We start from the raw sequence: 15,429 nt of genomic DNA, 5'->3' as shown, positions 1-15,429 counted from the left end.
AAACAGTAGTAATACAGAAAAATATGCGAAATAAAAAATTATATCACGTTTTTAATTATAAGTAGTGAATTTCAAACTAAGGAAATGAGTTTTGTTTCATTTCAATAATTAAAAAAGGTACCTTAAATATTTAATTTTTTAAGTCCCATAGAAATGCAACTCGTTTTACTTTAAAAATATTTTTCAAATGAAGTCGAAATAAATTAAATTATGTTTTCAAGAAATGATATAAAATTGTGTCCATGGAAAAAATATTAAGTGTAAATTATAATCAAGGTGTATAAAAAAATAAAAATTAACGGATAATTATTTAAATTGAATATTTTATAATCAAAAATATTACGTAAAACAGTATAACAAGAATAAAAATATTTATTAGTCTAAATGAAACGATTTCTGTATTTCATGTACTTGACAGTGGTTATGCGAGTTTTTTTCATATTTGTGTCTGTGACCTGTGCACACAAAAAATCATTGTACAAAAAATGCTTTGATCGTCAACTTTGCTTGCAAGAAATTGTAACTGGTTGGTAAGTTAAAACAAAAATTCACTATATTTTTGAAAATAAACAGGTAAGACAAAAAAATTTAACAAACATTTCAACGGCAACGTTTCAATATTTAGAACCCTCTCCACGGACGTTTGAACGATGGAAGAACTGTATCATTAGAACTCCTGAGTCCCAATCACGCACATTATCTAACTGATGCTCATTATCCATATACATACATAAGATTATCATTATTATAATGAAATAAAGATTTTTTTTTTTTTTTTAATTCTGATTTCGTACATTCCAGTTTTGTGGTCACTAGACTTCTCAAAAATTATAGACGTTCTAGCACTCGATCGATAGGTTACAATATGTTAATCTCTCGTGAAAATTCAAAAACATTACCACCGGAACGCGTACATCACCGTCGTTCAAAGGTCACGGGGTCAAATACGATTACTTCTGCTGTCGCGATGAAATGGCGATCGCGAACAAGTCATGGTACCACGCTTAGTCGACCATGACACCGGAAGATACTGTAGCCCACCCTGACGAGAACTATTGCGCCACACACCGAAACGCTAGTTGGAAGAGGTATTTACGCGGCGTTTTTACCCATCGGCGCCATCAACATCCGAACTCGTCGCCGGACGATCCGTCTGGGCTGGATATAGGGGGCGGCCATGCGACCCCGGGTGTAGTGTGGTTCTGGTTCGGTGCAGCCTACATGCAGAGGTCGGGTTCAGTGCATACGACGACGATGACGACTCGAAAAAGGGGGTGAAGGGGGTGGCGATGACCGCCGTAAATCTAATCTAGTCACGCGGTACGCACTCACAATCGGTCTGCTGCGGCGGAAGAAGTGACGGCATAGTAATAATACGAGAGGGTATTGTGATGTGATGCTCCTTTGAAAGTCTTAGACTCGACGCCGCGATCCATTGTCAACAAGCCCGCGGACGGTGACGACTTTACAACGATTCAACTCTAAGCATTGTCCCGGATTTGATACGCGTATGTATTATATTTTCAGTATAACAATACCGGTACGTTTTACCACATGATCGGTCGATAAAACGATAGAAATTTTATAATTTCAGTATTGAAACGTTGATCATTTTTCATATACGTTATTACCACACCTACGAGTTTTATTTAATTTTTTTTTCCACAAATATATTTTAATATTAATATAAGCATATATGCAATTTACAGAGTTTGTACTGCCGTTAAACATTTTACGAATACATACACTTTTAGTTTTTTGTATCACGAACAAAAAAATAAAATAAAATAATGGCATATGTCTTACTAGCGCACTCGGGTGCCGTGGGAGGTTAACGTACGACGAGTTTCCCGTGAAATTGTATACAAATATTTACCCCCTCGATGGTTTTCTTCTGTTCGATTAGGTTTATTTATTTGGCTTAAATATAATCTAGTTTGAATTGGGTACAGATATTTCGATTTTTTTGACTCTAACCGATGTCAGGTAACGTTTTTCGTAGTCACGATTACTTATTAACAAAAACGTATTTACGATTTATAGATTTTTCTTGTGGAGGAAAAATATCGAGTAGGTAGCGAAATTATTGTTTTGTTAGTCACTCGTCGATAATAAGCTGCAATATTTTAACGTTTACACACCATGCAAATACGGATTATATCCAACAGCCATTTGATCGGATTATTAAATTTGTACGGGACAATAAAAATTCGTTTCACAAAAGTGACGTTTGATTTAGATTTACCCGAGGTCGACGTCATATAACTACCGTTTTATTTGGCATCCAAGCGGTTTTGTAAATACGTATAACAATAATGTCGTACTCCCGAAGGTATTTGCACACAGCACTAGATTGTGAAATTCGTAAATTCGTTCAATGCGAATTACCAAAAGCTTGATCGATTTCCTGTATGACACGTGAACAAACACGGCACATAAAACGTGTCAATTTGACGGAAAAAAAAAAAAAGGAAGAGAAGAAAGAAAAAATACATCGATTTCACGTCTGACGAAATTTTATGAGGTGCGCGTTAAAAACGGAGTAATAAAATATGCGAGTCGTCGGAAATAATAAAATGAAAGCCAAATTATCTACAGCGCGTGGCGTCGCCGTCGAAACGTTTCCAGAGATAATCAGTTTTATTTTTAATTTTTCAGAATGTTTGTTAATAATATACTTTGTCGCATATTATACTGTACCTATACGACCGATTTTAAACGTCGAGTTCACCAAACGAATTTTTACGATGTCAATAATACTATACGATCGTAGCTAAGCTCTCGACAACTATTGAGATCGAACTGACTGCGTTGCGGTGCAATGTGAACGTCGTAGAGAATTATCTTGAATCTTAAAAAAAAAAAACTATTATATTATAGTTCCTAAACAAATAACCGATGAGATATCGAAACATACGTAAGCACACTTAAGTAAAATATTACACGCTTAAATGATACGTATTCACTTACAGTAAAACCGCGAAGAATTCGAAGACTTTATGGAGCTAATGATAAAAGTGTTTCTCTTGTCAGCAAGGTGTGATATTTATCAAATAAAATCGGTTTTACCTTGTGCAGCATAAAATATTTTTGAGGTGACATCTAATATTATATTGTTTGATTAGGTTGTGAGTACTTATATGTCTGGTAAATTAAAATTGTACTGTAAAAAATTAACACATTTATTATAATATTTCTACGATATGTTTTTTAATACATGGCAATATTAAAAATATTGTTACGCAATAACTTTGTAATTGCAACATACCATTGTATTAAATGTCCACATAATAATATACATTTGGTATTTACATGTAATAGATACATGTTTGTACACGTGTCCTGTAGAAGCATTTCAGGCCAGGTATTTACAAATTTACAAAAATGTAATAAATGATAAGTAAAATATCCAAAAAAGACCTGAACATACAAACCCTCAACGACTTAGCCAAATCCTATAACTTAAAATTTCACTCAAAGCTTCGAGCTCATCTAAATCCCATGGTTAAAAGTATATCCTCTACTTCAATTATTCCTAGAAGGCAAAAAAGACAATGGCCTAGAGATCTGCTCAATGCCTAATAAAAAAAAAATAAAAAATTTAACTAAGGAGAAAATACTAAAAAATTAAAACCCTAAGTTCTTGTCAGGTGACACTACTGGGAGCCTTCCCTTTCTGTATTTAATGTTATTTTGTTATCAAATTTACTTATTATACCATATATAGATTGTAAAAACGCCATTAAAAAAAAAAGTAAAATATTGACATAATCTAAAATACTAAACGTTCAGAAAATTAACAAGAAAAATTGTTAATAAATAATATTTAGTCAAAAAATATAGAGGAAACATTATGATTAATATGTATATTATGTATTCGTCCAATATTTATGAATTATTGTTTTGAAACAATTAAAAATAGAAAATGTATGTTTAATCAGATTGATACATTTTAAATATATATACAGGGTGTCCCACAGAGATCTGATATTCTGACAAATGAAATAACTTTTGTTCTAATCAATATCTTTAAAAAATTTCTTTTAAATATAGGCACTTGCACTACATTTATTTTTCATTTTTTAATACTGAAAATAAAAAACTTAAAAATTGATAAAAAATTTTTTCGAAATATTCAATATAGCCAATTTGTAAATCTGGTTTTTAGAAAAATTTATGTGGTAAAAAAGCGGGTAAGTCGTGGATGTCGCTCTGCTGTACAGCAGGTTACAAGTGGGTTACTGTAATGGATGGAATTAAATTTGAACCCAATGATATTATATCATTGTATACGAAAAACGATTCTGAGCAAAGACGATTTATCTGTCTAGGATATATTATAGATTATTAAAAATTTTCAAATCTAAGATTTGAAAAGAAAATTTTTTATGAATTTCTAGCTTATAATAATTTGCGAATTTTCGTGATTTTTACGTATGTTGTCAAAATTAAAATTTAAATGCTTGTAAAAAAAAAATGTGACTATACATTTCTTGTATTTTTCAACTACTATTGTAACAATATATTATGAGCCTTGTATTAAATTCTCCAATCTTAGAATCAAAAAAAAAAACTTTTATGAATTTCGATCTAAGATAATTTGAAAATTGCCGTAATTTTTACGTATTAAGTCAAAATTTGAACTTTAAATGTTTATAAAAAAAAAATCGTGTCTATATATTTTTAATATTTTTTAACTTCTATTGTAACAATGTGTTAGAAGCCTTGTATTAAATTTTCAAGCTTTTCTACCCAACAAATACATTTTTATCGATATTTATAGAAAAAAAAACTAAAAAAGTTGAAAAATGAAAATGTCAATAAACAAATCTAAATATTTTGAAAATTGTATCAAATGTAGGAAATGCCTATATAAACATTCAGTGAAAATTTCAAGTATCTGCGGTCATTTGTTTTAGAGTTACACCAATATAAGAAAATCGCTAAATGTGAAATCCATTGAAAATCCAATGTTGTAAAAATTTAAATTTCAAATGCTCATAAAAATTTAATTGGAATTTCCGGTGGACATTTTTTTGTGTGATAAAGATTGAAAAACTTTTAAAATTTTTCCTATAATGATGCTTCGAGTTTTCTCTTTAGCTACTTGAAGGAAAACTTATGGAAAACTTAGTGTTGTATTTTTAATCCTTAGTTATAAAGAATATAAACGCAAAAATTTTATGATTTTTCAACTTCAAAATTACTAACAAATTTTCGCATTTTCGACAGATTTCATAAAATTTTGAACTATAAATTATATTAAAAAAAATTTAAACTTACGATTTTTAAATTTTTTTTAGCTACAATAAGAACAACTCATAAGGAACCTTGTATTAAATTTTCAAGTTTTTTTGGTCATCCAACATTTTTTTACCGACACTTAAAATTATACAAAAAATTGAAAATTTCAGTGGTCTATAAATAACTCAAAAAAAGTCAAAACTTTTTGAAAATTAAACTGTATATATATAACACTAACATAAACATTTTGTGAAAATTTCAAGTATTTACAATGATTAGTTTTTTGAAATGGACCTTTATAATGCAACCAAGGATCTTCAATTTTACATCGGAAACCACCCCCAAAGTTTGAAATCGAAGCATTATTTCGACTAGTTATGCTGTACACAGACACAAAAAAAAAACACACATCATTGTAAAATCAATACATTCATCACTTCGTTCAGAATCTAAAAAAAAATATTTTATAAGAATATTTTTAAATAAGTGTATGTTAAAATCTAATTATTTTTTTTATTGTATTTATTTTAATGATATGTGATGTATAAACTATAAATTACTATAATTTACCTAACGAAAATATTGATATTTAAAAAAATTGTAAAAAATCAGCCTTTTGAGTTAAATAAGTGTTTTTACCATATAAATTTTTCTGAAAATCAAATTTACAAATTGGTTGTATTGAATATTTTGAAAAAAAAATATATCAATTTTTAAGTTTTTTATTTTGAGTATTAAAAAATAAAAAATAAAAAATGTATTCTAAAAATGTAGCACAGTGTTTATGGATTATATTTAAAAGAATTTAAAAAAAAATATTGATTAGAACAAAAGTTATTTCATTTGTCAGAATGTCAGATCTCTTTGGGACACTCTGTATATAAATTTAAATGAGTAACAGGAATAGATTACAGTATTCTGTATAAAAGTCTCTAAAGAAAAGAGAACGGTTTGACAATGGAAAATGTTGTATCTATCTGGTTTAAATGCTGAATTATTTGAAAATTAAACGCATAAATCATAATTATTACTTACAGCAGTTTACAATAAAATAATAATTATGACAGTAACATTATGAAACATGATGAATCATTCTGGAAATGTATTGTAGATAATATTCTTAGTTTGATTTTTATTCAAATTTAGGTTTTGTGTCGTATTATTAAATTATATCTACAGGAAAAAATAGGAACAGTAAACTTTTTTTTTTTTTTTCTTATTATCGACGACGTTGCCGGAACTGCTTGCGCATTACGTCAACACACAGTAAACATCTAGAAAATATATTAATGACGGTTCTAAATTGCCTATTTAAGGCGCCGTGTAATGTAAACACACAAAGAAACAAATTATCACAATATAATCATATGCCCAAAGGCTACAAAATATTCAATGAACCATGTTCTTTATTGATCTGAACATCGATTTCAGAACAATAATTGACTATTTTATATTTTACCATTCAAAAAAATTATATTTCTAGATTGAATGTATTTATGTTGATTGAAAATCATTTGACTTTAGTATAATCGTCAAATAATCATAATTAAATTTCATACATGGTAATGATTGGTAAGTTATTTTAATTACATTATAATTTTTACAAACTATATTCGTTGTTTTTTTAAAAATGACATATATTTTCATATAATTAAATACGCATATACAATATTGTATTCATCATGAACACTTAAACAGCTAGAAACTGTTGAAAAGTATGACGATAGCCTACATATTTTCAAAAATATACTCACGTTATTGAAAAAGCATAATATATTTTTATTTTATTTTTCAGCAGTCATTTTTTTTTTTGCATATACAAAAATCAACAAAACAATACTATGCATAGTTATTAAGTATTTTTTTTTATTATTATATAATTTTATTTCAATAGCAATAAACAACAATAATATAACAACAATAATTTCAAACATAACTGATTACAAAAAAAAAAATGATATCAATTTTTTCAAGCGATATTTTAAATTACTAACATTCAAAACTTGTCTTTTAAAAAAAAAAAATTTACATAGTATTATATTGTGAGGGGATATTTTTTTAACAAAAAGCTCGTCATTATGATTCAAGTATGTAATTTTTATAATAATTATTTCAAGAAATAAAACGTCCCATTATTATTATTACTTTTGTTAATAATTTTTTTTTTTTGTTTTTTGTCTATTGCGCGATTAAGATTTATAAGATTTTAACATGTTTCCTTAGAAATATTGATTGTCTCAGAAAGCCAATATTATATTTTGTTCGTATTTTTATAGATATATTTAATATTTTTTTTTTCGTAATAGTTATTTGTTCATTTTGTATTGCTATTGTTTACACGAAATTGCAATATGTAAAATGCGTTATAACAATAAAAAAAAATATATTTTATAATAACAAGCTCCCCACAAGCCCCCCAGATTCCCCCAATTTTGAATAAATAGAACAGTGATTTTGTAATTTCAACTATAACACTTTAATTTATATATACCTATATATACTTTTTTTTAATGAACTTCATTTTAAGTTCATACAAAAATTGCGTGTAAAAAAACTTTTAGTGCCGTTGTAGTGATTTTTGAAAATATTATTATGATTTTTAACAAGAATTCATAAACAGCCGCGATTTATGATGGTTATAATTATAATAATAATAATGATGATAAAAAATCGTACTAATTTAGTAGATGATAAAAAAAATAATTAAAATTAAGATATAGCTGCTCATGAACGAAATATTTTTTTTCTCAAAAATGATAACTTTCAGACTATTGAAATACAATTATAAATTCGGTAACGCAGTGTATAAAATAATGTTCGAAATCAATAATGTACAGTTATTCAACTTACACACTAACATTTTTTTTTAACCACTTTACATTTGATATTTACAATTATAAAAAAAAAAACAAATAACAATTTTGTTTTTATATATATAAAGAATTTTCTAAAGAATAATACTGTATAAGGTACAGCATATTCCGATACATTTTTTTCAAATTTTTATTTTTTTCTTAAATATTTTTTTTTAAATTGGCTCTCCTAAGATATTTTCTCATAATTTATTTTATAATACATAGGCGATTATAATTTTAAACTACACTCTTGACAATACTAAAACATTATACCGTACAACGAGTGTTATACATATTTCTTTCACTTTTGGTGTTCTACATAATACACATTATTATTATAATCAAATTTTATGATTATGAGACAATTATATAAACGATAAATTATTTATTTAAGTAAACTATTATACAACGAGATTTTATGCTGTACAGAAAAAGTTACCGATGGGTGTAGCGCTAACACGTTGTCCATTTTCGGTCTAAATCGCAGCGGCGAGGCTCGAAAAGTGGGGCAGATCACACATTGTGTACAACACGATCGAATAAAACGGAAAAAAAATTTTTAGTGGGAAGGGATTGTAGAAGATATCGGGGTTTGGGGTGCATCAAATTTATTGTTTCTCCTAGCGATAACGGTCATCAAAACAAACGAATTCATCAGACCCACGAATTGAAATGAATGTGTATACCCGGACCTGACCGTTAGCCGGACAAAAGAAAATTATATATTAGAGATATCATATTATTGTATCCTCTCTCGACGAGAAAATTACATTTTCTAAAACGCACATTGAACCATACTTCATTCCACTAATACATACAGGTAGGACATTGAAACATAGTAACACGCACGGACACACAACGACACGTACATATACACACAGCCACTTACCCAAAATAAGGGTACGTGCTCATACAAGATCGATGGAATTTTACATCGTAGGTTTGACTCTAAGCTATAAAATTTCAACTAACTGTACTCGCACGTACATATTATTTTGTGAATGTGTATTGTGTTAGAGAGAGTATATGAATATGCATATGTGTCTGTGTATGTGGGCTTAAATACTCGAATGCGCGAAAGAGTGAAATCGTAACACAGTGATTGGGTGGATATGTTCAGGGTGGAGTTTGAATCGACGATCACGTGCTTCGATGCGTACCGACCCGACATCTAGCGTATGGATCAGATGATGACATCATAATAGTTGCATATCAGACGTGTTCTAATATCGATGAGTGGACATACAACAGACGTTGAAAGGCCTGTGGTTCTTGGCGTTTTGTTGTTCAATATGAAAATAATTGGGAGTTTAAACATCAACATATTTTGGTAAAGAAAACGATTTCCAAAAATGGCACAAAAAAAATCGTCGTAGTGTAGCCACGTTCGGCGGAGACGGAGGTGTTGGAGATCGTGAAGGTTGTGGTTGAGGAGGTTGTAGTGGTCGTGATTGCGGTTGTGGTTGTGGTTGTGGTTGTAGTTGTGGTTGTGGTCGTGGCGGTTGAGGTGATCGTGTTTGTCGTGTGCGATTGCCGCGCAATCGAGCCCGGCCCCATGCGATTTAGATGTACGAATACGGACCGTCTGTGAGAGCGCTACAAAGCAATAGTCAGGAGTTGTCGTCTTTGGCACGTCCTCCATTCCGGCTAGTGGGTTTGTACTCGAGCCCAGGATCGAACTGCATCAGCACGAATACCTGAGACGAATAAACATTAATTAATATTGACAAACGACGAAAAGCCTATCGTCGCGTTCATATTTCAAAAAAAAATAAATCTTCATATTACAGTACAGTGACGTTATTGTCATCGTGAAAACAATAACAATATAATATTGCTGGGTCATATTGCGACATAATAACGGCTACCCTCGACATTTAAATCTAATAATCCGACGCTGTTGTACTTGCGCACGTGGACGCAATGTCATCTTGGCCCGGCGCCAAGTTCTTGGTAAAAGAGTATGCTTCGCACCGTTGAAAGCTGTGACCTGGTGCGTACCAGAATAGAATGCATTTTCGAATCACATTGCCTACAAACACTGCCGCGGTGGGAGGAATATAAATTTACACGCGTCCGCCCGCATCTATTAAATTGTGTGAATCTTAATCGACCGTCAGAAACAGCGAAGACCTGTCTGACACAGACAGTCTATCCGTCGTGGATAGGTTCGAAACTATATTAATAAATAAATGCATCGGTTCACTGCGGGGTTTTGATTTGAAGCGGACAACGTGTTCAAACCACGAGCATAGAATATGATAATACACATTTTTTATATATATATATATATATATATATATATATATATATCTTTTTTTTTTACTTCCTATGATTTTATTTCCTAACAACACTTTATAATAATGCATGCATACAATATATATTTTGCGACACATGTCTTTTCTATAATATAGACAAGCAATCAAGACATTCTTTACAATAGAACATTTTTAACAAAATTTACTTTGTATATGAATATTATGATATATTTTTATATGTACTATAATATAGTACTTTATATTATTATAAAGTGTGTTATAAGACGAAAAAATAGCACCTTCGTTTTCCCGTCATTATATAATAATGATTGTGTATGGTCTGAGAATTCAAACCTATGTAATAGGTACACTAAATTGGAAACACCGTGATTATAGGGATTATACGCTAAAAATTAAATAACAGATGTTCAATGACTTTTATACTAATATAAAATATGTTACCTGGTCCGTGGGCATTAGTGAGAAGTCATCTGGTGGATTCGTGATGACGTATCGTTTCGACGACGCGTCGCAAGACGAGCTCCTGTCTCTGAATCTGTAAAAACATCAAAGAGACAGGATGAGAATAGCGACGTCCGGTCGCCGACGTTACTACAAGCAAAAAAGGGACGACACTCACAAACAGTATAACTTAAGAGTACACCGACACCACAGATATACACACAGACACACATTAATGCAAACGGGAAAAGGAAGATGGTCAAATTAATAGGGGTCCGGTCTGAACCAAAAGACGACAATAGGAAAAATCAAACAGTCAACTTTTTTTTTTTGTAATATGCTGGTGATACTTTTATCGACATTCAATCACTGTTACAAAAAATAACAATGGTTTTTGAAAATATTTTTACAGCAATTCTTTGTGTTAGGTAATTATGATTATAATTTTAAGTGAACTTAAACATGCAGTTTTCATTTCTTGTTCTAAAACAGATAACCTTTCAGAGTACTTAAATAAATATTTTATGAAAGTAAAATTTTGGACGAGTAGCTTAAGATTTTTTAAGCAAGTACTTAAAATGGCGATAAGTTAAGCTGAGTGTCAAAAGGGAGTACCACTCAAAATGTTACTCATCAAAATTTTAAAAACTTATATTGCATGGAATTCTCGTAAAAAATTAAATTTTAAATTACTAAATACTTCAAAAAATATTCCTTAAATAACTTTGAAAAAATGACGCTGACAGAAAATGTAAAAAATATTTACTTTTTTTAAACATGTTATTTATTGTAACGCCTTAAAAAAATATTAATTTATTAAATGCTGTTTTTAAAAATGGTAGATTCAAAATTAAGTTTTTTGAAACAATATAATTATTTATCGATATAATAACCTCTTTGTAGAACATAATGTTTTTCTCATTACTTTTCTTTTGCACATAAAGTGGAAAAATCATTAAATATATTTATAAATTGTACATCTTTGAATGTTTTGTTTTCAGACCATTGTTAATTCAGCCCCGACAGACAGATAATATGTTTCATCTCCTCGACAAAACAGTAGTTGTATCATCGAAATGACAATATAAAATATAAAAGCAAGAGCAATATTTTTAAAACTTTTTGTCTACATACACATGCGCACCACTTCCACGGCTGACATGACGTCTATTATATGCTACGACTAAAAACAAGTCAAGTACTTGGAAATCGATCGAAAGTCGTGTTAATTTTTTTTTGTTATTTAAAAATCGAAAATCATCAGTCCATCAAATTTTCATTACCATAACTATATTATTTGGAAAAGCTAAAGTACTCTTAAATACGATCCCAAAAAATCATTATCCAATTTTAATTCGCAGATTAACAAGTGATTTTAAACCTACGTATTTGATACGTTTGATAAATAAGTTTATATTTAGGGCGTCCTATCATTTGTTACAGAAAAATAATAACGACCTTGTATTATTAAGATAGTATGTGTTATTCAATTACAAAATATTTTGTGGATGTGTAATAAATTTGTATTTATATTGAAATATAATAATACTGGACTATTAAATTTCAAGCTACCCAGTCATTAATAAACTACAGACAATATTATTATGATCTTAATCATATTAGATAGTAAAAATAATTCACGACCAGTTATTATTAACTCAATGTTGAAGTAAGCATCTTTTATTTAAGTTCACCAATCAGTATAATTTATATAATATGATGTTCTTAATATATAAAATCTCGCCACACTATTTTGTCCATGATAAACTCCGAAACAACTTAATCGATTTTAATGATATATTGTAAATTTCTTATGCATAGTTAAACTTGAGCGATAGGATTGTTGTTATTTATCGATAAGTGGGCCTTATTTATTTTTACTGCAAATTTAAGAAAGTATTTTAGTATTTATGATGGATTTTTTGTTTATAAATTATGGTCGTTATTGGTTACCCACTCATAGATTATAACAGTAGTAGGAGTAATTATGATTTGCTGTCATAGGTGATTCGGGCAGAAGCAGTAAACACATGCTTCTTGTTCGAATACACATAATATCTCATAAATCGTGACTTCATTATTTTTCCGTAACACCTTGTACATTCAATAACTAAAAGCTAAAACAAAATTAAGTCTATCATTTTTTATAGGTTTATCATAACTCAGGATCAAATTAGATCCCTTTCAAACAATCTGCTATCTCGTTGCTACAGATTACTGCAGACGTGGCCTCGATATCGTCATAAGGCGATGTAGTAGCATCGCAACAATAATTTTTACCAGTCGTTATGTCATGTGTAGTTTGTGTGCATGTAATAATAAGACATATGTAATAAAATTCGTCTTCTTATCGAGGAAACGAAATAACCATCGTGATATCATACTTAAAGTGAAAAAATATGTCAGGTTTTAAATTTAAAGTAAATGTTTTTTTAAATATTTTTTATTATTGTTCGTAACATTTAGTGTATATGTATCATACTTTACAAGTCTTAATAAAAATAAATAAATCATAGTACATCGTATTTATCATTGTTGTACTGGAAAACCATCTTAAGTATAAAATTGGTAAGAATAATATCTCGATTTCATTGTAACCGAAAATATGTCTCTAAAATATTCACACCTCCAATTGTGCCAAAAAAATTAATTTTAATGAAAAATATGGTCAAATAAATAATAATATATAATGTGAACGTTAAATTAATATCCATATCTATAAAATAACTCTTCAATAAATCTTAGTTTAATTTTTAATCTTTTCTACACGGTATATCGACTTACTTAAACGTTTTTCCAGCACACGCTATGATAACAACTTTCGATAGAAACTGAGTACCTACTACTGCTCCCACAGACCACCCCGAACGGTTACAATAATACAATATAAAAATGAATTCGTATTTGTACGACATAATAATATAACATCACGATGGTGGATCACAATCATGACGATTGTGTGTCGAGGACTGATTCGGGACCCCTGTTAATTCTTTTTGTGGTTATGGCACTTAAAGTTAATAGCAAACTACAAAACATGTATAGTTAGTTGTTCATACCGGTACCTGTATAGACCAATGCACAGCATCCCATACGACTTGAGGGCGGATACGAACAAATCACCGTACTTGCCGGCCTCACCGAATTGCGCCAAAGGCCCATCGTACAACGAAATCTGCCCGACCCGACACCGATCACGATTGGCCAAGCTCTCGTCGGTGCTGAAAAGAAAAACCATGCGCATGATCGTGTCATTAGTATAATGAATATGGAACACCGAGAACATGACGTCAAAATTGACTTCTACGTTAAATGTTTTTCCTATCGCTGAGGTTGGCTCCATTTTATTTGTGTATAAAAAAAATGCATATTTCATTTTTCTATTGCTAAAATGGAGATTTTTTTCTAAATTGAAATTTGTACTATATCAACCGTCAACGTCTTGGAATATTTTACAGATCAATATTTAATTTTATACTCCGTAGTCCGTAATAGCCTGTGCGGGATAATGGTTCAAATTTAGGTTGTCTTTGAATGTTTACTTTATGTATATGGCACGCAATAGATTTACTTGTAATAGTATACATTTCACAAGTAATAAATCATTTTGAGTCGATCGTTCGGTACACTTTTTATCAACGCTCGATTTCAGTACGACTATGTCATTATTATTTTTCACTTAAATAATAACTAAATTATATTATACTTCAGGTATTCTTTTTATGTTCTACAAAAGCCAAAAAACACGATAACTGCCTGTCGACATGCGGTATTTTACTGACGGTGCGGTACGAATAATAATAACCTCTGTCATATTAAAATAACGCCAGGTCATTTGCGTGTTTGAACTACGATATTCACAAACAATCTCCAGAGTATATTTTAATTCAAAAACTTTACCGCTTGCACCGTTATTATTTATACTATTATTTATAGCTGCAACTAGTCAGACGTGTTTGGATAGTTTGATTTGAGATTCAGATGATAAATTGTTCTACCAAGCTGAGCGAAAAAGTAATAACTCAGATTTCAATAAAAATCAATAAGTTATCACCTGGGTGAAAGAATATATAACATGTTTTTGTTTGATTTTTTCGTAACAAAAATCCACTATTTTTTTCAATAGGCGTACAGAACTTGATCATTGTTAATATTTGAAAATAAAGTCAGTTATATTTTTAAACTTGAAGCAAAAAAACGATACGTCATAAAGTAAGTCGACAAGCCATTAATCCGTAGGTGTTATTGAATCCATTTTCTGACAATTTGTTAACTACAATGCTAAGTAAAAGATTAAAAAGTTGAAATTTTTGATTAGTTAAACTAAGTTTTTCTGTATAAAATAATTACATATACAGTTGGTTTCTGTTCCTTGTGTAATAACTTAGTCGACAATTCAAATATAATATTATTGAGATTGTATATTATAAAATAATAATAATAATAATGTACTTGAACTATAATTTAGAAATTTAAAGGAAATTAAAGGTAGATTTTCTTTTCTATAATAGTAATGCAATGATGCAATGATGCAATGAGAGAGCATAGATAAAAAATATATAGATTTTTCACGTTCGTTTTCATTGAATCAAATAGAAAAAGACTGTTTA

The 15,429-nt window shown here is 29.7% G+C and overlaps 1 protein-coding gene across 3 annotated transcripts in view; it reads right to left on the bottom strand.

Annotated features, from left to right (window-relative positions):
• Positions 1-7,525: 7,525 nt before the first annotated feature.
• Positions 7,526-15,429, bottom strand: part of slo (calcium-activated potassium channel slo) — a 72,431-nt gene continuing 64,527 nt past the window's right edge. For all 3 annotated transcript variants that reach the window (XM_089229328.1, XM_089229327.1, XM_089229329.1), the window contains exons 26-28: positions 13,879-14,040; positions 10,820-10,913; positions 7,526-9,796 (exon numbers count right to left, since the gene is read on the bottom strand). In XM_089229328.1, the coding sequence (XP_089085454.1) occupies positions 9,710-9,796; positions 10,820-10,913; positions 13,879-14,040 (343 nt within the window). In that variant the 3' untranslated portion in view covers positions 7,526-9,709. The remainder of the gene's footprint in view (positions 9,797-10,819; positions 10,914-13,878; positions 14,041-15,429) is intronic.

Source organism: Diuraphis noxia, unplaced genomic scaffold (genome assembly GCF_037042655.1).
Source record: "Diuraphis noxia isolate RWA-SAM2 unplaced genomic scaffold, SU_Dnox_SAM2 contig0005, whole genome shotgun sequence".
NCBI classification, from domain to species: Eukaryota; Metazoa; Arthropoda; class Insecta; order Hemiptera; family Aphididae; genus Diuraphis; species Diuraphis noxia.
The sequence above is the reverse complement of the archived record's forward strand: the minus strand, read 5'-3'. Positions and strand labels throughout refer to the sequence as shown.